Source organism: Odocoileus virginianus, chromosome 17 (genome assembly GCF_023699985.2).
Source record: "Odocoileus virginianus isolate 20LAN1187 ecotype Illinois chromosome 17, Ovbor_1.2, whole genome shotgun sequence".
In the NCBI taxonomy this organism is placed as follows: Eukaryota; Metazoa; Chordata; class Mammalia; order Artiodactyla; family Cervidae; genus Odocoileus; species Odocoileus virginianus.
The window spans coordinates 48,985,668-49,009,496 of record NC_069690.1 but is presented as its reverse complement, the minus strand read 5'-3'; the positions used below and the strand labels follow the sequence as shown (position 1 = coordinate 49,009,496).

At 36.3% G+C, this 23,829-nt stretch overlaps 1 protein-coding gene across 2 annotated transcripts in view; it reads right to left on the bottom strand.

The window, feature by feature from the left end:
- The window catches only part of SMURF2 (SMAD specific E3 ubiquitin protein ligase 2), a 118,144-nt gene that overhangs the window by 28,842 nt on the left and 65,473 nt on the right, over window positions 1–23,829 (bottom strand). For both annotated transcript variants that reach the window (XM_070479780.1, XM_070479779.1), the window contains exons 2-8: window positions 17,943–17,981; window positions 12,061–12,169; window positions 8,126–8,259; window positions 7,166–7,231; window positions 5,425–5,509; window positions 2,643–2,726; window positions 182–384 (exon numbers count right to left, since the gene is read on the bottom strand). In XM_070479780.1, coding sequence (XP_070335881.1) covers window positions 182–384; window positions 2,643–2,726; window positions 5,425–5,509; window positions 7,166–7,231; window positions 8,126–8,259; window positions 12,061–12,169; window positions 17,943–17,981 — 720 coding nt within the window. The remainder of the gene's footprint in view (window positions 1–181; window positions 385–2,642; window positions 2,727–5,424; window positions 5,510–7,165; window positions 7,232–8,125; window positions 8,260–12,060; window positions 12,170–17,942; window positions 17,982–23,829) is intronic.

Genomic DNA, 23,829 nt, shown 5'->3' with positions numbered 1-23,829 from the left:
ATTGTTAGTCTTCTATCACTTCAGAGACTTATCAGAGTTGGGGAGTTATACATTTACTTTTATTTTCATGCAGAATTCCTAAACCCAGATTAATAACTACTTTAAAAGCTGATTTGCTGGCTTTCTTAGCAAGCTTAAGTCGATAAAACACACTTTATTTTTCCTCTGGTAGTTGTCATACCATAGCCTTCTGGTAGGTCTGGAGGAGTATGTAAATGTGTCCTGCTCATGTAATTTCTATGTCGTTGTGACCTGACTCTTCTCTCTGCCAGTCTGGGATCTGAAGACTGTCCACACGTTGCACCATTTGTTCCACTAATTGGAGTGTTCTCATCAACAAAGCAGCTAAGAGGTCTGCCGGGACTAGAATATTCAGATGCCGGTCTATCAAAAAGTAACAAGGAAAAAAAACCTTACTCAACTCAGATATCAGAAGTAAAATTTTATAGACAATGTGTACTGCAGTAACAATCACTTCCAAGAAAATGGAATAATTAATACAAACATGATGACTTCAAGAAACTCTAAATAAAAGCAAACCAGAAGTCACAAAGCACCAAAGAAACCCAGGTAATAAGCAGATTATCAATTACAGATTAAAATCACTTTGGTGGTGGTGGTTCAGTCACTCAGTCGTGTCCGACTCGTTAAGACCCCATGTACTGTAGCCCACCAGGCTTCTCTGTCCTTGGGATTCTCCAGGCAAGAATACCAGAGTGGGTTGCCATTTCTTCCTCCAGGGGATCTTCCTGACCCAGGAATCGAACCCAGGTCTCCTGAACTGTAGGCAGATTCTTCACCATCTGAGCTACAAGGGAAGCCCTTACTGATCTTAATTACACTTTATGTGAAACCCGCATGTATTTGCAGATGTGTGCATGAGCGCACAAAGCCCTCCGTGGCTCAGCTACAGGCTGCCTCAGACTTGCATTTCCATTCTTCTCCCACGCTGCCTCTGCCACACGAACCCTCCTCCTCCTCGAGCTTGCGCGGCTGTTCTACCTTCAGTGCCAGAGTGGCCCTTCCTCCTATTTAGGATGAGTTTTTCTCCTATTTTCTCTAGGCCAGACTCTTTTTTCTCATTCAAATCACAGCTTAAGCTTAAATGCTGCCTCTAAGAAGTCATTCCTGACCTTCAGATCTACTCACCCAGGCATTTGATAGTACATCACCTTACTTCCTCAGAGCAGTTAATTCTGGTATTTTCCTCATTTGCAACCCTATTTCTGCCTGTCTTCTCCCACTAGAATATTTATTGAGAGATGAGAGTCTGTCTAGTTACCCACCATATATATTCCCGTACCTAGAACAGTACTCAGCATATATTTAAGAGGAGTAGTTCAATAAATACTGAATGAATAAAGGAAGGAAGATAGTTTGTCACTTCAAAGAGCTTCCAGTCTCTTCTAGGTCAACCAAACTAAGAGGATAATCAAGAGTTAATTTTTAAACTAACATGTACAATCAACTTTATACATGTGAAAATTAAAGTCGATTTTATCAGTTAAATGAGGAAGAAAGGGACTTCACTAAAACACTGACACAAGCACACATTTATTTACACTGAGATGTGATAAAAATAGGTTCTTCTGACTTCAATATAATCCTTGGCAGGTTAATACTAGAAATAAACTCTCAAATAAGAATTTTTTAAAATGGCAACATAAGCTAGGCTTTTATCCAAGAATCACAGTGTAATAGAGACTTAGTGACTCAATGAGTTAAGCAATTTAATCCCAATAAATGAAAGTAGGTAAGGCTAATGAGAAGCATTCAATGTTCTATGTCTGGGGTCATTCCTGTTCAGGGAGGAAAAAAACAGTAGGGGGAGCAAAGCAAGCACTGAGTAAGTACAGGTGGCAAATAAACTTTCTTATTTTGAAAAGTAAAAAATGAAATCCAGCCATTTATCCTATTCATTTTCAGTTACTTAAAGAGCTTTCCTTGGAGCTTTCAAAAATTACCTTGTATCCCCCTGTCTTTACACATTAAGCTCCAGGAAGGCCTTTCTGCATTATTCATTGTTACAGCACAGAGCCTAGCATACAACAATTTAGTAAATTCAATGACAGCTGTTACCAGTGTCCTGAACACTTTTCATCCTGTTCCCCCTTACTTGGCTAAATCTTCATATTCTTCAGGATTTTTAGTTCAGAGATTCTCCTCCTTCAGAACCTTCCAAGTTCGACCATTCCCTTACCCCCCACTCTAAGTCAAGTGCCTCTCCAGATGGTCTCAGGCCATCTGGTTCTCCTCTTGATCACAGACCTTACCGGACACATATAATCATCCCTTGACATGACTGAATAAACGGTGATCCCTGTACACGTATTTTGTTACAGCCATTCAATAATGGACTCAAAAAATTTAAGAGTCACAGGAGTAAGATGACTTCTCAAGGTATTCATTTAGCTCATTTAATAAATAGTTACTCAATACCATCACAGGTCATGGAGCTACAATAACAGGATAACCTGCTAAGCACTCTTTATTAAAAATAATAAAGGCATCTGCTATAAGATCTACTGATCTAGAGCAGTTTACACCAAGAAAAGAAACCTGGTAAAGCTGACATATAAACAGAGGGTGACTTCAGGAGGGTGAATAGCACAGACTCTGGAAAGAGACTCATATGTTCTCACCGTGTTGGGCGTTCCCATTGCGTAGTTCTTGTTATGTGGTTTAGGTACTGGATTCTTCCAGAGGCAGTTCGCCTTTCTTCCCAGCTTAAATAAAAATATTGAGAGATAAAGCAGTAATAGGAAGCCAGACATGGAGTGATTCTGGTGCAAGCCAAAAGACATTTCTTGTTATGAATCAGCAATGACAAACTGAAGAAACAATACACAGAATATAGGAATTGTTTCAACTTATTTTACAACCACAGTATGTCTTCTGGAATTCTGAAGCTTTTGAAATATTTATTCTGAGGAGTGACTATTTTCCATCAGCCAAACTGAGAATTTTTCAATGATGTAAACAATGCTCAATTATTAATAATTATACTAATTCTCCAGAATTTAGTGGGAGGGGGAAAAAAGTCCATACTAAAAATAAAAATGACATGCAATTTTAAAAAATTAAATGTAACTAGAAATGTATATAAAAATCTTTCCAAAGCATTTAGGCTACCCAAATTAACTTTTTAGTCTTCATATTTTTATTTTCTCTTACATATTTTCTATCAAAAGTTATGAATTAAAAAAAAATTTTAAGTATAGCTGACATACAGCATTATATTAGTTTCAGGCATTCGACATAGTGGCTTGACATCTCCATACACAATGACTACTAAGATAAGTCTACTAACCATCTGTAACCAAAGTCATTACAACATGGACTATATTCCTTATGCTGTATATTACATCCCCATGACTTACTTACGACTGAAAGTTTGTACCTCCCAATCCTCTTCACCTATTTCATCCATTTCCCTCCCTCTCTCTGCCCTGGCAAAGCAATACAGAGTTTGTTCTTTGTGTCTATGAGTCTGTTTCATTTGTTTGTTTACGTTGTTTTTCAGTTTCCCCATATAAGTGAAATCAGATGGTATTTGTCTTTCTCTGCCTGACTTATTCCACTTAGCATAATACTCTCTAGATCCACCTGTGTTGTTAGAAATGACAAGATCTCATTCCTTTCTTATGGCTGAGCAATATTCTATTTTGTGTGTGTATGTGTATACACTACATCTTCTTTATCTATGTCTCTATTAATGGACATACTTAGGCTGCTTCCGTATCTCATCTACAATAAATAGTGCTGCAATGAACAAAGGGATGCATATACCTGTTTGAATTAGTATTTTCGTTTTCTTAGGATAGATACCCAGAAGTGGAATAGCTGGATCATATGGTAATTCCATTTTTAACTTTCTGAGGAACCTCAATACCATTTTCTATAATGGCTGCACCAATTTACACTCCCATCTATGCCATACAAGTGTTCCTTTCTCTCCACAACTTCACCAACATTTGCTATTTATCAAATTAAATTTTTAAAAAGCAAAAATTTCACTTCTTCAATCTTATTAATTAATATAACAAAAAAATTGGATAAGTAACTACAGTAATGTTAATATTCCACCAAGCCACTGGCAAAAAAATAGAAAATAAAGAGACACTTGCAGGTTTCCCCCCTCCCCGTGATTACAATTACAGTACAATGATGTAGAACAAAGTTAGAATAATAAGCCTTACACTTTTTAATCTCTCAATATTGATTAGTTATTTCATCCTAAACTTCTCCCTCAAAAGTACCATAATTTATCTCACATCCAAAAAAATTAACAGGTACATCAAGAGTCTAAAAGGATCTATAAACAGACTTAAATTATAGCAATTTTTAACAGTTTACACAAAATGAGTAAACACCATAGCCTGGATTTGAAATTTCATGTGAAAATAACTTAAATCAAAATTTAAATCAATTATACACTTAAAATGGATATAATGTATTACACATGTAAACTATACCTCATTGAAGTTAATTAAAAATACTTTGAAAATTAAAAATAAAACTGTAAAATTTCAGAACTAGTATCAAACAAAAATAGAGAACAATGATAAAAGCATAAACTTCGGAATCAAGACTTAAATCTGTGTTCTAGTTCTGCCATTTTTATGTGGCCTTTGGCAAAATACATAACTTCTCTGAGTCTCAGTTTCTTAAGCCTGTAAAATGCATGAGGGTGTAGCAGGAGTAATGGGAGTAGTAATAGTAGCTAATTATTTATTAAGCACTTGCTGTATGTAAGCATTGTGCTACATCAAAGATTTCATTTCATCCTCACAAGTATTTAAGGCCTGTGCACTACCATCATTATCCTCTTTGATAAATAAAAACCAAAGTTTACAAAAGCCAAATAAATGGATTAAACTTATAAAGCTAGTAAACAAAAGGGTAAGGATTGAAACCCTAATGGTCTAACTCCAGAATCACATGCTATGAGACTTAAATATTATGTATATCATGTAATGATAAATGATATAAAGTGCTAACTAACACTTGTAGGCTCAATAAATGTTACTATGTTATCGTAATTACCATTACACAAATTCTGTATCCCATCCCTTTAAATAGAGCAATGTCTCAGATGCAGCATGTATATGCCATGTTTTGAATAATTTAATCAAACAAAAAGCTTTTGTTTTGAATATATAATATTTACAAGAGATTTATATCTGTCAAGCAATTTGATTTTTTTCCCAGTCAAAACTCTTTAAGTAAAACAAATGTAACATACCTAATTTTGTTCATAATTAATTCATATCTTATTTTATGAATCTGTTGTGATAAGATTCCTCACTAATTTTCTAAGTACAAGGAAAACCAGGACTCTGCAACTGATCAGCAAATTTCTAAAGTATAAACACCAACTTACTGCTCATTAGTTTAAGGATATTATCAATGAATTTAGCTTACCCATCTGGTAAATCATTATCAAACAAACGACTGCAGTCCACCACTTGTCCTCCTGTGCCTATTCGGTCTCTGGACTGAAGGCTTACTATTAAACAACAAAAACATCACTAAGAGTCATAGAACTAGAAAGAATTACTGCAATTTACAACACTGCTTTTTAAAAGATATCTGGCTTATTAGCTTATTTTAATAGTTAAGAATGAACTCTTTCAGTTCAGTTCAGTTGCTCAGTCGTGTCCGACTCTTTGCGACCCCATGAATCGCACTAAGTTTCTGCTAAATTCTGCAATTTCTTTGTCCATGAGATTTTTCCCTTCGTTTTCTATCTTTTATTATGTTCATGGAGGAGAGTCTAACTCCTTTTCTTCCTATCATGATGGGGCAACACAGTCCATGCTGCTGCTGCTACTAAGTCTCTTCAGTCGTGTCCAACTCTGTGAGACCCCATAGGCGGCAGCCCACCAGGCTCCCCCGTCCCTGGGATTCTTCAGGCAAGAACACTGGACTGGGTTGCCATTTCCTTCTCCAATGCATGAAAGTGAAATTGCTCAGTCATCTCCGACTCTTGGCGACCCCATGGACTGCAGCCCACCAGGCTCCTCCGTCCATGGGAGTCTCCGGGCAAGAGTAAAGTCCATGAGTGCACTTGAAATATAACACATGAAAGGTCTACTTGTGTACTCCACATTTTTGAGTTTTTAACTTCCTTTTCAATCTAAGAATGACAGGAGTTATGAATAATGCTGTAGTTTAGATACTTCCCTGATACCCACAATAGGGCTTTTGTTATGATGCTACTCTGGCAACTCCCTAACCATGAACCTAATTCATTGCCTTCTAAATTTAAGCCTTTCAAGTACTTTCTGTAACTAAAACCTCTCTAACAGGTTCATATAATGCATTTTTTTTTAAATATATTTTGGCCGTGCCATACAGCATGTGGGATCTTAGTTTCCCAACCAGGAATTGAATCTATGCCCCTGCGTTCAAAGCACGGAATCTTAACCACTGGACTGCATGGGAAGTCTCACATATAATGCAATCATTTTATTCTAAATTCTGCTCTAGAATCAGATGGTAAGATTTCAATTGCATGTTTCTTTTTTAAGAAGCTTCAAAGGAGCCCATCTCAGTGTCCTACACCATTCTAGGTATCTTGATCAATCTTGATCTATCAATTCTTAAGAAAAGTCTCAGGAAATTTCTTATAATGGGGTCAATTCAAGATAACTCCACTAGTCCAGTAAGTGCCTATGAGTAAGGGAACAATTTTCCCTTTCTCCAATCAGTGCTATACTGCTATTCCTCATCCTATTTTTTTTCAGTTAGTAAAGATTATTTTAAAACCATAAAGTATAAAACTGGCTTTTCTTACTCAAAAACTAGTTTGAAGATCTTGATTTATCTGCAAGTTTTACTGTATTTGTATACTTTAAGAAAAATTCCTGCCTAAAGAATCAATAGTTCTTCACATTAGGAGCCTATTTTTTACATTATTTATATTTTGTTCCTTTTTAAAAAAATTAAGTTGGCCTGGACTCTGGATCCAGTATTCAAATAATTTTACATGACTTATTTAATTCATGCCAGTACAATGAAGCTACAAAAGCTACAGTTATTGTACTTTGATTTAAAAGGTATTTAGAGTTTGCTGTGCTAAGTTGCTTAGTTGTGTCAGACTTAGAGTTTAGGTCAGCTTAAATGAAACCAAAATTCATATAATTTTCAGTTCCACACTTACCTACTATCTGTCCTCTAACTGTATCATTGTCATTTGGCCCAAGTTTGCAAAGATCCAACCTCTGATCTATTTCAAATCAATAATAAGAGGAAAAAAATAAGTTGGTATAAGAGATTCTAACCTCTATTGAGTGACAGCAAATTTCTACAATTCATTGGAAATTGGACCAGTCATTTCAAGAATTTTTAAGGTTTAATGATGAAACAAATGTTCAAAAATTTAACTGCACACATAATATTAATATAATGTCTCAATAAAAGCTTTGACAAACTCAGATTTCAAAAACCATAATACATGGTGCCAGCAAGCAGTTATTTTTTTCTCCAAAAATTTCAAAACACTTTAGTCTAAATCTTAGCTTGCCACTTAATAGTTTGGTTCTTAAGCAATTTATCCCTAAGCTTTATTTTTTTCATGTATAATTATAGTACTTACCACATATTAAGGATTAAATCAGACAGTTATGTAAAACTCTCAGCACAGTAGCTGGCACATAAGTGTCCAAAAATATTAGTTGTTGTTATTATTTTTATCTAACCGTTTCAAATAACCCCCTGCCCCAACACACAATGTAAATATTAATAAGAGGGCAACTATAAACTAACAAAAGGGTTTGAGTCAGTTCTGGTTCTAATCACTTAGAAGCAACTCACTTCTTCTCTCCTGTCTCATCTGTAAAAGCAGACATGACACTGGCCTGACCAGTTAAGAGTAAGGAACGTCAACCACTGCATGCTGGTTTTACTTTGATTACGGCGCCCATAACTGAATTCTTAACATGTTTCATTTGTTTTGAAAAAGCCAACAAAATAAATTTAGAGCAGGAATTTTTATCAATGTTTCAAATATACAGGGGAAGTTAGGTTTCGAACCCCTGACTCCCCCATCAAAATATACATATACGTATATATATTTAAATTTGTATATTTGAATTTTTAAGAGCACTTGTTATCTACTTACAACCAGTGTCTTTGAGGCGGTTGATGGCATTGGAAAGAAGACGAACACAACCGAGAAATCCAGCACCTTGTTTTTTATGGATCTTCTTGTGATTCCATACACTGATCGTTACTGAATCAGACTTTCCAATATACCTAAAAAAACCAAAATGACTGCATGAGTAACTTGGCAACTATGAGTAGTTAATATAAAAGTTTTCTTTCCTTTCTGCTGTAGTCCAAAGTCACAAATGTTTAGAATATGGCTAGATAGCCCAAAATATTTTTGAATTCAATCTATCCACAGGACTGAATTTTTTTTAAAAAAAAGCTCAAAAGTAAAATCTAAAAAGAATTTTTAATATATTCTTTAACACATTTGCCACTTTCAGATTGAGTAACAATTTTTGTTAATAAAAGAAAATATTTTAGTAGCTAGTGTCACAGAATTCTATGGAAGTTTATGATTCTTTCTTTCCAAAAACAAAAATCTTAGAAGACCTTTTATCACAGTCACATTTTAAATATATTTCAACGACATGACCTATTACCTCAGCGAATACTCAGTTCATTTTCAAGGGGCATTGTCAAGGCTGACAGACCAAAAATCTGACATACCTGTTATGTTTTAAAATGCTGTAGAACAAAAGCTGATTGTAACGCTTTTCCCCTGCTTCTTTCCTGTATGCAGGCCTTGAGCGAGCAGGACTCTTGCAGATTTCACTTCACTGCCTGCAGACAAGCAGAGCAGGGAAAAGCGTTACTACACTTGTCTGTGCATACACCTGGAAGTGTGGAGAAGCTCTACCACAGCCAATTGTTAACATGGTGTCATCCCATGCGAAAATACAATAAAATAATTATATCAGTAGAACCCTAAATTTCAATGACTCTAAGAGGTCAAATTTTTGGTCCAGCAACCTTGACCTTAAAGTGTCATTCAGTAAAGCAGTAATATAAAAATTCACCTGGTACATGAAAAAAAAACCTATACCACTTAAGAAAGGACTAAATCTTTTAAAGGAGTAACATAAAAGGCACACTTGAGGCCTTGGATTCAGCTGTGTTAAAGCATGCCTACCCTCCTACACTTTTAATTATGCAAGCTAATACTTTTACATTTTTTATTTTATACTGGAGTATATATACAATGCTGTGTTGGTTTCAGATGTACATCAAAGTGAATCAGTTATATACATACTCGTTCTTTTTCACATTCTTTTCCCATATAAGTTATTACAAAATATTGAGCTGAGTTCCTTGTGCTACACAATAGGTCCCTGTTAAGTATCTATTTTATATATAGTAGTGTGTATATGTTTCATTATACAAGCCAACTTTTCAAAAATGAAGCCAATTTGAATTTCATTTCTGTGGCTTGCAAATGAAAAAAATCTGGACTAAAATATCATTCAGTACTCATGCATCAATTTTCAAATAAACCTAAACAGAGCTTATTCGGTAACTATGTACCTCCATGATGTGTAAAAATTCTAGAATCAGAATCAAGCATTAACCAGATAAATCACCCCAAACCAATCATTAAACAAAACAAAACAGAAAAATCACACTAAAGTCAGTTTCCCAGTTGGCAAGCCTGCTATACAGGTATGCTAAAATACCAGTTCCTTGAGGCCTTAAAGCCTACCCCTCCACTGGCTTAAGCATCCTGTTGGGAGGCTGGATATCAAAGCCCAGAGAGACCTTGGGAACATATATGGAAAACAGGAAAGCTTCTGTCAGCCTGTATCCTTGAATGACTGTCTCTCTCTGAGACTCCCTGAGACTACTGTCGTCACCAAGCCCTGAAATATTCCCAAACTGTAAGCCTAATATACTCCAATGGTGATGACGAGGTTGAAACAGAAAGAGTAGTGAAAAGTGTTTAAAAGGAATGGAAAGTGTAAATCAACAGTCAATTTAAAAAAGTAAATCAATGAAAGGGATGGAAAGACCTCCTGAATCCCTTCCTAACCCAGTTCATCCTCAACCACAGCAGCACCCGGAGACACTAGGCACAGCTGAGGGAGGAGGTGAAATTCTATAATAAAAGCAGGGTATTCAGAGAAGGGGTTAATCTAGTGAATGGAGAGATCTCCCAGCATCCTTATGTCTTTCAGATCAAGAATACAGCCCCCAGGAAGGAGAAGGAAGAATTCTGTGCAAAAAATGTCACAGTTACTCCTGACTCCCCTACTAAGCAAGCCAGCACTACCCATGGGCAGAGAGTTTCCAATCAACATTTAAGTGCCTCTCCTTGAATATAAAAAGACAGAAACCCAAATCAGACTAACAGAAAAGAAAAAAAGGAAACCTGAGCAGAGAGAGGTTACACAACAGAAAAAAACTACAATTACAAAACTTCTCTCATTAAAGAAAATATTGCTTCCAGGAAATAAAAGTTATGAAAAAAACAGTGAAAAAGCAAAATGATATTGGAAATTAAAAACTGGAGAGCAGAAATTACATTAAACAGGAATGCTGGGAAAAATAGCCCAAATATTTTGATGTGGGTTTTAATTTTTTACCAGAACAAAAATTTTTTTATTGTGATTTTTTTTTTAAATATGGGAGAAAAAGGACAACTAAATGATAATCAATTCAGGAGAGGTACCATCCAAATAACAGGAGTTCCAGAAAAAGAAAAAGAAATACAATGGAGGAGAAGGAATCATATATAGATCATTAAATAAACAGAAAAGTTTCCCATGACTGAAGACTCTAAGTATCCAGATTAAAATCACAGTAAATATTGAGCACTACATTTCAAATACACTGTAGGAGAGTTTGTGAAGTGCTCAATGAGATAGATGGAAAACTAAACAAATGGTAAGGTTGGACAGCTATTAATTTCATAAAAATAAAAAGGTGTCCAGAAAGAAATTACAATCATTGCACACCACATGACTCGGTCATGAATATTTTACATGATCATAATAGCATAAACAAAGAACAATATGATTTAAACAAAAAGGTTCAAATAACTATATATAGGAGGGCTGGGAGAAGGAAAGGGGCATATAGATACTGTAGGAATGGGATGAGAGATCAGCTATAAAAGCTAAATGATCTTATATGGTAGAAAAACTAAAAATAATACCTAATACTAGATAAATATATATTTACATCAAATGCTATAAATAAGCACGATACCTAGAAGCAGGTAATTCTACAATGGCCAAAGTCATTGAAAACAGTTATCTTGAGAATTAGAATCAGGAATGAGAATTTTCCCATTAAAAGCCCTAACGTATCATTTGCCTTTTTAAAAATGATACATATGCTTTTATTAAATGAATTAAAATAAATTTTAGAAGAAATCATACATGTAAGAAACAGAGAATGCCTATGTGTATACTCCATTGATGATTTCTGATTTTATATTTATAACTGACCTAACCAGATCAAACCAGTCAATCTTAAAGGAAATCAACCCTGAATACTAGGAAGAACTGATGCTGAAGCTGAAGCTCCAATACTTTGGGCACCTGATGCAAACAGCCAACTCACTGGAAAAGATCCTGATGCTGGGAAAGACTGAAGGCAGAAGAAGAGGATGACAGAAGATGAGATGATTGGATGACATTGCCAATGTAATGGACATGAACTTGGACAAACTTCAGGAGACGGTGAGGGACAGGGAAGCCTGGCATGCTGCAGTCCATGGGGCTGCAAAGAGTCGGACATGACTTGGTGACTGAACAGACTGACCTAAAGTGAATTAATACTTTATGTGACTGAAGGGGGGGGGGGGGGCCCTACACTTTACTGTGTATACATTTTGTTCTTCATAGGCTTATTAAGGACCCCTCATTTTCACACAAGGTTTTGCATCCCCCTGTGACAATCAAATTACACCATGATCAAACTCAGATCATATTCAGTGATTCTTTTCAAAGACTATATCAAATAATATTGAGTCTATGTTTTTATTTCAAATAAACCATTTAAACCTACAGGTCATAATGCTGATTCCATTTTGGATCGAGTGTATTCTTCACAGTATCTGTAGAATGACATTGCCCAGATCCATCAACCACCACCTTAGCAAATGGATCAGGAAGCCCTGTGGGGGGTGGGGGGAAAAAAGGGAGGGTTTAAAGAATATTTTGACAAGAAGATTAATTATATAAAGACTAACATTTGCTACAAAAGAGTTATTCCATTCTTCATAAAAAGTTTAACATTAAGCTACAAATGAAAACTGGTCCATTTTAAAACTAAGATTAAAGCTAATTCTACATTAAATATCAAAACCTACATTTTTTTTTTCTTGCTCCGGTCTCAAAAACTCTCACTTAAACTACCAAAGTCTAGAGATTATCTTACAATGTAGAAGTCATTATTCATCTTTACCAGCCCTTTAACCCCTTGAGGGGTGAATGCTTAAAACACACCTGGCTCTCTCAGAGCTTTCCCAAGGTCTCCCTTAGTAGCTCAGTAAAAGAAACAGCTTACTGAAGTTTTCACACAGGAACACAGGCTACCAAGAAATCAAATTAGCCATAATGTTTTTTACTGAATAACTACCATGAGTGATGAGAAACTGAAACAAAAAATTTAACACCCTGCCTTAAAAGAGCTTCCTATCTAACTGAGAATATTAAAACACCATGCATTATAAAAACCCCAAGATAAGCAAGTTTTTGACCGTACTGATTATAAAGAAAACACTTATAATACTATATCAGGCACTATTCTAAATGCTTTATGTATATTAAACCTCTTAATCCTCAAAATTACTCTATGGAGTGAATAATACTACTGTCTCTATTTTACTGATGAGGAAACTGAGGCACAAAGGGCTTAATTAACTAGCCTAAGGTCACACAGTAGTAGGTAGAGAGCCAGGGTCTGAACTCTAGACTCTTAAGCCCAGGCACACACAGTCTGGTTCTTAACTTCATGCTCTTAATCATTACATTGTATCATACCTCTCATTTGCTACCTGGTTCAACAATGAGTACAAGAGCTCAGGAAAGCAAAGCAATCTGAGTCTGAACAGTAGAGCAAGGCTCCCCACCCTACCCCCGCTTTTCGAGGGGAGGGGATTTCTCTGTGGTTTAAAAAAAACAAATGGATTCCCTGGTGGCTCAGACAGTAAAGCGTCTGCCTACAATGCGGGAGACCCAGGTTCAATCCCTGGGTCAGGAAGATCCCCTGGAGAAGGAAATGGCTACCCATTCCAACACTCTGGCCTGGAAAATCCCATGGACGGAGGAGCCTGGTGGGCTACAGTCCATGGGGTCGCAAGGAGTCGGACACGACTGAGCGACTTCACTTTCTAAAGAACAAACAGAAGGAGCACCAAGCAGAGTGTAACAATACTTGAAGGGCTTTGAGCAATCTAATAAAAGCCTTTGTGCTAAAGTGTGAAAAGTAAATACCGTTGGAGAGATCAGACTGATCAGTAAGAAAGGCGTAAAAGTCAGAAAATAAAGGCTTGGAATGACTTAAGTGGAGAACAGGGAGCTGTTTCAGATTTTTGAGCATTGCTATAAAAATATTGTTGCATCAGTCTACTAGTGGTATCCAGAGAAGGAAAGGTTAAAGGTACAGAGAAGCTGTTCTAACTTTCACACAGAAGAATGAGTAGAATTTTAAAATTCAGGGAAAGAAGGTGGACCAAAACAACAATTCAGGTGTTAGATATATTGGGATAGCATAGATTTCCCAGAGACAGCTGAAAATACTAAAAGGAAATACTGGTAAGTGTTGATAATTGCAGAAACTTTGTACCTTGATAACTATGTTAATTTTTTAAGTCAAGATACTAATCTGCCAACATTCAAGGCCAGACAGAAATCATCTAGCCAGTTCCCCAATTCTGATTCTGTGATATAGCAACTTCAAATAAGAGAAGACAAATATTTAAGAGTATTAAGTATTCAAGAAAAACCTTGGCAAGTGAGGGTATCAATCTGTGTAACTATATATTTCTTGCAGTTTAGCACTATTCATATTAGTACTTCAATAAATCCTAACCATTTGTAAATGCATCTAATTGAACAATACTTTCCCCTCTACCTGCAGTAGTATTTCTTTTAAATTTTATTTGTTTATTTACTTCTAACTGCACTGGGTCTTGCTCGCTATGCACGGGCTTTCTCAAGTTAGGCAAGCGGGGGCCACTCTGCAGTCGCAGGGTGTGGTGACTTCTCTGGCTGTGGAGCACGGGTTCTGGGGCACTCGGGCTCAGTAGCTGCGGTGAACAGGCTTAGTTGCTCCACAGCATGTGGGATCTTCCCGGACCAGGGATCAAACCTGTGTCCCCTGCCTTGGCAGGCAGATTCTTAACCACTGGGCCACCAAAGAAGTCCCGTATTAATTTTTATAACCCGTTTTATCTGGTTCTTTTGATTCTACCATCTAAACAAATAAACATATAAGTGTATGTCTCTAAGTAAAAACAAAACCAAAAAAATCACATTTCTAGCTTTCCCTTTAGATGGTGCTTAACTAGTTAAACAGTCAAGACTGAGAAAAACAACTTTTCCACACATAAGTCACTAGGTGTGGCTTCTAGATCCTTATTTAAGTATGAAAGTCTGAATCTCACCTTCCTATGTTCCCTTCTGTTATATAATACAAAGTACAAGCTTTTTTCCCTAACAAAAAAATACCTGGGTTTCAACTTACCTGATTATTTTATCCTACAAGAATTTAACGTGAGAGTCAAGTTCCCCTGATGCAGTCAGAAGATAAAGTTTTCACAAGTTAGTGAGACCTCTAGTGGTAAATATAAAGTGTCTATTTTCTATATTTCTTTAAAACTTCTCAATTCTCCCCATCATTTCTGAGTCATATAAAATAGCTAAAACTCAGGAACTTCCTCACTATAGTAATGCACTTAACAAGTTGCAAATAATGAGACAAAATTTTCCACTTAAAAGTGAGTTACTTAGCAGAGAAAATAAAGCTTTTTCTTTGACTGAGGTGGGGGAGGAAAAAACATTCAACCAAATGTGCTGGAGCTCAGCGACTTCAATTTGGCCTACACAGCACCTTAACAAAGTACCTTACACACACAGATTTTATTTAAATGTTGCATAAAAGACAAAAAGAACTTGACACTAATAAAAACATTCTTTTAAAAACAAAATGAATATGTTCTTTTTTATAGCTGAGTAATATTCCATCCCCTGGAGAAGTGAATGGCTAACCCACTCCAGTATTCTTGCCTGGAGAATTCCATGGACAGAGGACAGGTGTGTCCATGGGGTCACAAAGAGTTGGACACGACTGAGTGACTTTAATACTCCATTGTATACATGTAGAGGCCAAAACAATATTGAAGCAATTATCCTCCAATTAAAAAAAGAGAAAACAACAACAACAACAGATACTATTAAAGAAACACAATGGATAAATGGATAGATATGTGATGAAGTTAATGACAAAATGTAGATGATGGATATTCACTGTAAAATTCTTTACATGTTCCTATGTGTTTGAAATTTTTTTCTGCCAAAATTTGAGAGGAAGTGGGGGTGTAATATTTTTAAAAGCCAGTAAGCCTTAAAATAGTTCCAAAAGATGAGTTAGCAAAACTTTTCTCAGAAAAGGTAGGCTGTCTCAAAGCAAAGGTAGTATTATCTCAAATTATACAAATTACAAAAGACAACACATGTCTGTGCATTTTTTCCTATAGTTAAATATATATAATATCAGCCTATAGTCATGCTTCATGTTAAAATTTACATTTTTCATTCAACATTACTTAAATTGATCTACAAGCAAAAAGAACTATATTGCAGTATCAATGGTAACAGCATTCTGATCAATAAAAACACACTCTCACTCAAATTTAATTAAGAGATTTAGGAACTATTATTCAACTCTTTCCTTGAAATTGATATGGGCAACCCTCAACATATAAGCATATCAAAAATAAATATATCTGTCACAGAGGGAAGACTGTGCCAGCGTGAACCTGGGGTGTTCCATCCCCAGCTGAGTCTCTTCTGAAAGCCTCATGAATGGGTTTCCTATTTTCCCCACCAAGCCATCAAGTGTTTTCTCCATCCTGGATTTCAAAGATAATCACAAATTTCCTCTAGTTTTCTTATCCCTGAAGCATCCGCACAACTCAAGGATTTTTATCAATTTTTATTGCTTACACCAATAAAAAGGAGAAAGATTCCCTTCTTTCCTTCTTTTTTTCACATACAACTTATGGACAGATAAAGATAATGTAACTGGTAATAATAGGCTCTCAGGGGCTCACAAAGAATTAGAGTAAGATTCCTCTAGATTTCCTAGGAAGACTGAGACAAAGATATCTGATGCTTTATTGAAGAAGGTGTCTTGGGACTCCAGAGGAAGAAAAAGAATTTGGGAAGGAAGGCAAGGAGATAAAACTGAAGATTTTGTCTTTAAAACCAGAGCACTGGAAGGGAGGCAAGAGGCGGGATCAGGATGGGGAACACATGTAAATCCATGGCTGATTCATGTCAATGTATGGCAAAAACCACTACAATATTGTAATTAGCCTCCAACTAATAAAAATAAATGAAAAAAATAAAAAATAAAACCAGAGCAGTTGTCCTGTAAGTGGGGGTGGGTAGACGACACCTAACTTTCACTCCCTCTTCTCCTTGTCACCTGCCTATCCAATCTCATTGGCCACTCTGAAGTCCCACTAGGATAAATCCTACCTTGGATCAACCTTAAGAAAGGTAAAAGGAGTACACATTAGTTTAGATTATCGGCTACAGGGAAGAGGCGGATAGTTCAGTAGCCACTGTGAAGGTAACACTGACTGGGGGCAGCGAGGAGAGAGGTCACTGACCTCTCCTCCTGTGACACGCTGCAGGGTAAGAGAAATATGGTACATAAGCTGGAAACCACTTCACTATGTCCCAAATTATCCTGTTTAATTGCTTTACCATATAAGCATACCATAATTTACATAGTTAATGTTATTTTATAAACTTTAAGGTGCTCCTCTAGGAAGAATGAAGTAATTAAAAATTTAAGTGGAATGAATTAAATATGATTTAAAATAGATCAAGAGCTTATTACTTCTTTTAATCAAACCTTGAAAATTAAAATTACAGTCATATATTAATTAGCATATAGCCAGTTTTTGCTGGCTGGTAGGACCTGAACTTTAAAAATCTAATGAACTTCTCTATTCTAACTTCAAATATTTTGTCTATCAAATTTTGCTGGCTTAGACTTTTTTTTTTTTTACAAAAAAAATTATATCATTTTTACTCAAAAATTTAAAGCTAATGTGAAGTCTAATATTACAGGGTAAAGATTTTAAATATGTGTGAGGGGCACTTCCGGATCCTCCCTCACAAAACTTAATCCTAAATAAAGCCACAAAAAAATATCACAACTGATTGGCAAAGACACTGCAAACACAGTAACTAAATGTCTCTCTGGCGTCTGAGACATCATGAGCTTCTATGACCAAACGAGGCAGGGATTTCTTTCCTACACTCTGGAAATTCCAAGCAGGCTGAACGACTTCACTGCCGTCCAATAACTCCTGGAGGCATGGGTAAAATTTCTACAAAATGTTAGGGGGAAAGTGCGTACAAAATAATCTCAGATCTCTTCTAGAAATCAAGTAGTATGCACACCTTCAGTATATATTACACACACACACATTTCACACAAATATGCTGGGGGCCTCAGTGGATAAAGGGAAAGGGGCTATGAAGCACAAAATCCTCTTTAAGAAATTTGACACCAAAAGGCTCAGTCAAAGAATTCATAAAACAATAAGTATATTTCTGAACAGAGAAATCCCTAAACCAGACAATTCTGAAAATGCTTTGCAAAAAAATCTACATACAATATACAAGATTTAAAGTTAATTTACTTACGGAAAAAATCCTTTTTCACCAAGTTTTTTGCACAGAGTACTGTAAAAAAAAAACAAAAAAATACATGGGAAGAATTAAAATGGTGAGGCTGCACTGTCAAACATTTTGAAACACTGTGAAATACTAGTGAATAATAATTAAACACTATTTATAGCAAGGTATGAAATACGATCACAATCTTTGATTAAAGCTTAGCAAAAGACAGCTGAACCAGTGGCTGCAACTTCAGCAATGATTACCAGTAACAGGTGAGGGCAAGAAAGTTTATAAACCTGGTATTCTAACAAAGAACCAATTCTTATCTTCCATCAAGATCTAGTCTCAGAGTAGTTTCATAGCAAGGGAAAAAAACAGTTCTGAGGAGGAAATAGATAAACTAGGATTAATATACATATATTTTAAGGGTAAAATAATTTTATATTGAAGACGATCATAAGTAAAATAAAGCTCAAATGATATAGATGACATTTACAAAAAAATAACATCGTTATTTCTCTCCATCTAAACTCCACAGAAACACTGGCTAAATGACAAGAAAGATCGACTATGTCTTCCAAAAACTAAAATGTTAATATATTAAGACAGATATCCCAAATCCACATTCTCTGGATTACCCTGCATTAAATGATTACTTACACGGTGATGGCTGCACAGCCTTGTGAATAAATCAATTCTAAAATCACTGGACTGCACATGCTTTAGAGGGATAAATTTTACAGTACATGAATTACATGTCAATTTAAAAACCTCTGCCTATGCAATCATTGAACTTCTGTAATTCAAACTTGTTACAAGTGAAGGGAAACCACGAATGTCCATATATTTATATTTTAATTTATAAAATATCTATGAAAGTAATTTGTGACTAATTTCTACCCACTTCTACTGACAGTTTAAATGGTCTGTTCAATTAGTTGCACTTACTGGAAGTTTAGTGTGTAAAATTTCACTAAACAAACCTTGGGAACAAGTCTAAATAAATGAACCACTGTTAAAAGTGCAAATAAAAATAATCTTGAAGACAGATGACACTGATAAATGAATAAAATTATTAAGTAAGCACAAGAAACTGATTTACTAGTCAGAGTCTCTTAGGCCCTGTGTTAGAAACAGTTTAAGAACATAAAAACTCAATCATGAAAACCAAGACTATAATCCAGAATACCAAATCAGAAAGCTGATTGAGGAGAACACCTCCCGAGGGACTTCCCCGGGGTCCAGCGATGAAGACTCTGCACCTCCACTGCAGGGGTTGTGCATGCAAGCCCTGGTTGGGGAACTAAGATCCACTATGCCTTGTGGCATGGTCAAAAAAAAAAAAAAAAAAACAAAAACTTTTTTAAAACAAGAAAACCAAGAACAGGGGTGCTGTTGTCATAGAGAACTTGGAATCTGATCTGATAAAACATTAAAAAAAAAAAAACAAACCTCCCTCAACTTGTGTTATCATCACATAAACTGAACAGAATACTCAGGATCTATACATATACAACACAGGTTGCTGTTTAGTCGCTAAGTCGTATCCACCTCTTTTGCGATGCCATGAACTGTAGCCTGCTAGGCTCCTCTATCCGTGGGATTTCTCAGATTATAATATTGGCTGCTGCTAAGTCACTTCAGTCGTGTCCAACCCTGTGTGACCCCACAGACGGCAGCCCACCAGGCTCCCCCGTCCCTGGGATTCTCCAGGCAAGAGTACTGGAATGGGGTGCCACTGCCTTCTCCGTTAGAATACTGGAGTGGGTTGCTATTTCCTTCTCCAGGGAATCTTCCCTACCCAGGGACTGAACAGAAGTCTCCGGCATTGGCAGGCAGACTCTCTACCACTGAGCCACCAGGGAAGCCCATACAACACATATGTATATCCGCATCATAACCTGCAGTATTGACAAGGTATTGGTAATTTTTAAACCGCCATTCTATGATTCAAAACATAAATAACTGCACATCCTACTTCAGAGAAAAAAATACACGGGAAGTTCTCCAACTTCTTGTCACTAAGCCTACACACACACTGTTTTAACACTCATTCTTTTTTCCTTCCTTCTGCTTACAATGTTCACTCTCCTAATGACATCTTCCAATTGTGCTATGGATTTCATACCCAACCCATCACTTTCTCAAGAACCTGTCCCCCATTTCCTCTAGTGATGGCCCCATCAGTATTTACACACACTCAGGTCTTGCCCATGCCTCTCTACTCCAGCCACTATCTTACCTCTTTTCTTCCATAACAGAACTACTTTAAAACACTGTGTACATTTTGTGACTTCACTTCTTTACCACCCACTAATGCTTTAATTAACTGTAGTTTGGCTTCTCCTCTCACCATTGCCTCTACACTGCTTCTCCAAAGCACTGAAGACCTAATTACTAAATCCATCCAACCGACGCTTTTCATTCTTTACTGCACTTGCCACTGAGGGGCATTTGCCACTACTGCCTAGTCCCTCTTCTGGAGCCCTCTCTACTTTTGGTTTCTGCTTAACACCCAACATAAAATTTACATCAAGCGTAATTTTTTTAAATTAAGTTATTTTTAATTGGAGGATAACTGCCTTACAATATTGTGTTGGCTTCTGCCAGATATCAACATGAATCATCCATAGGTATGCATATGTCCCCTCCCTCTTGAATCTCCCTCTCACCTCCCAACCCGTCCCACCCCTCTAGGTTGTCACAGAGCACTGGGTTTGAGCTCCCTGCATCATACAGCAAATTCCCACTGGCTGTTTAATTTTACAAACGGTAATGTGCATGCCTCAATGCTACTCTCTCAATCTGCCCCACCCTCTCCTTCCCCGCCTGTGTCCACACGTCTGTCCTCTACGTCTGTGTCTCACTGCTGCCCTGCAGACAGGATCATCACTACCATCTTTCTAGATTCCATGTATATGCATTAACATACAATATTTATCTTTTTCTTTCTGACTTACTTCACTCTGTATAATAGGCTCTAGGTTCATCCACCTCATCAGAACTGAGTCAAATGCATTCCTTTTTATGGCTGAGTAATACTCCATTGTGTATATGTACCATAAACAACCCAAGTATAAAATTTATTCTAAGTCTTCTTTGCCAGATCTCTTTCCTTTGCTCCATCCATAAAAGTTGAGGTTCTTCAGAGATGTACCTTACTCAGGTCCTCTTTTACTCTGTAACCTAAGAAGCACAGATGTCCATCCTATAAACCTTGGAATTATATGTAAACTGTTACATGCTCAACAAAATATTAGCAAACTGAATCCAACAACACATAAAGAAGATCACATACCACGATCAAGCTGGATTCATCCCACATTCACAAGGATGGTCCAACATATGAAAATCAATCAACGTGATACATCACATCAATGAAAGACCCCCACCAAAAAGCCACACTATCATCTCAATGGGTGCAGAAAAAACATTTGATAAAATTCACTATCCATTCATGACAAAAACTACAGAGAAAACATATCTCAACATAATAAAAGCTATTTATGACAAACCCACAGCCAACATAACATTCAACATTGAAAAGCAGAAAGACGCAACGGGACCATACCTATCAATAATTACCTTAAATGTAAATGGGTTGAATGCCCCAACCAAAAGACAAAGGCTGGCTGAATGGATACAAAAGCAAGACCCCTATATATGCTGTCTACAAGAGACCCACCTCAAAGCAAGGGACACATACAGACTAAAAGTGAAGGGCTGGAAAAAAATATTCCACGCAAACGGAGACCAAAAGAAAGCAGGAGTCGCAATACTCATATCAGATAAAATAGACTTTCAAATTAAGTCTGTGAAAAGAGACAAAGATGGACACTACATAATGATCAAAGGATCAATCCAAGAAGAAGATATAACAATTATAAATATATATGCACCCAACATAGGAGCACCGCAATATGTAAGGCAAACGCTAACGAGTATGAAAGAGGAAATTAATAGTAACACAATAATAGTAGGAGACTTTAATACCCCACTCACAACTATGGATAGATCAACTAAACAGAAAATGAACAAGGAAACACAAACTTTAACGGACACAATGGACCAGCTAGACCTAATTGACATCTATAGGACGTTTCACCCCAAAACAATCAACTTCACCTTTTTCTCAAGTGCACACGGAACCTTCTCCAGAATAGATCACATCCTGGGCCATAAATCTAGTCTTGGTAAATTCAAAAAGATTGAAATCATTCCAGTCATCTTTTCTGACCACAGTGCAGTAAGATTAGATCTCAATTACAGGAAAAAAATTATTAAAAATTCAAACATATGGAGGCTAAACAACACGCTTCTGAATAACCAACAAATCGTAGAAGAAATAAAAAAAGAAATAAAAATATGCATAGAAATGAATGAAAATGATAACACAACAACCCAAAACCTATGGGACACTGTAAAAGCAGTGCTAAGGGGAAGATTCATAGCATTACAGGCCTACCTCAAGAAACAAGAAAAAAGTCAAATAAATAACCTAACTCTACACCTAAAGCAACTAGAGGAAGAAGAAATGAAGAACCCCAGGGTTAGTAGAAGGAAAGAAATCTTAAAAATTAGGGCAGAAATAAATGCAAAAGAAACTAAAGAGACCATAGCAAAAATTAACAAAGCTAAAAGCTGGTTTTTTGAAAAAATTAACAAAATTGACAAACCATTAGCAAGACTCATTAAGAAACAAAGGGAGAAGAACCAAATTAGCAAAATTAGAAATGAAAATGGAGAGATCACAACAGACAACACTGAAATACAAAGGATCATAAGAGACTACTACCAGCAGCTCTATGCCAATAAAATGGACAACTTGGAAGAAATGGACAAGTTCTTAGAGAAGTATAACTTTCCAAAACTGAACCAGGAAGAAATAGAAGATCTTAACAAAATGATCAAAAGCAAGGAAATCGAAACTGTAATCAGAAATCTTCCAGCAAACAAAAGCCCAGGACCAGATGGCTTCACAGCTGAATTCTACCAAAAATTTAGAGAAGAGCTAACACCTATCTTACTCAAACTCTTCCAGAAAATTGCAGAAGAAGGTAGACTTCCAAACTCATTCTATGAGGCCACCATCACCCTAATTCCAAAACCAGACAAAGATGCCACAAAAAAAAAGAAAACTACAGGCCAATATCACTGATGAACATAGATGCAAAAATCCTTAACAAAATTCTAGCAAACAGAATCCAACAACATATTAAAAAAATCATTCATCATGACCAAGTGGGCTTTATCCCAGGAATGCAAGGATTCTTTAATATCTGCAAATCAATCAATGTAATACACCACATTAACAAATTGAAAGATAAAAACCATATGATTATCTCAATAGATGCAGAAAAAGCCTTTGACAAAATTCAACATCCATTTATGATTAAAACTCTCCAGAAAGCAGGAATAGAAGGAACATACCTCAACATAATAAAAGCTATATATGACAAACCCACAGCAAGCATCACCCTCAATGGTGAAAAATTGAAAGCATTTCCCCTGAAATCAGGAACAAGACAAGGGTGCCCACTCTCACCACTACTATTCAACATAGTTTTGGAAGTTTTGGCCACAGCAATCAGGGCAGAAAAAGAAGTAAAAGGAATCCAGATAGGAAAAGAAGAAGTGAAACTCTCGCTGTTTGCAGATGACATGATCCTCTACATAGAAAACCCTAAAGACTCTACCAGAAAATTACTAGAGCTAATCAACGAATACAGTCAAGTTGCAGGATATAAAATTAACACACAGAAATCTCTTGCATTCCTATACACTAACAATGAGAAAACAGAAAGAGAAATTAAGGAAACAATACCATTCACCATTGCAACAAAAAGAATAAAATACTTAGGAGTATATCTATCTAAAGAAACAAAAGACCTATACATAGAAAACTATAAAA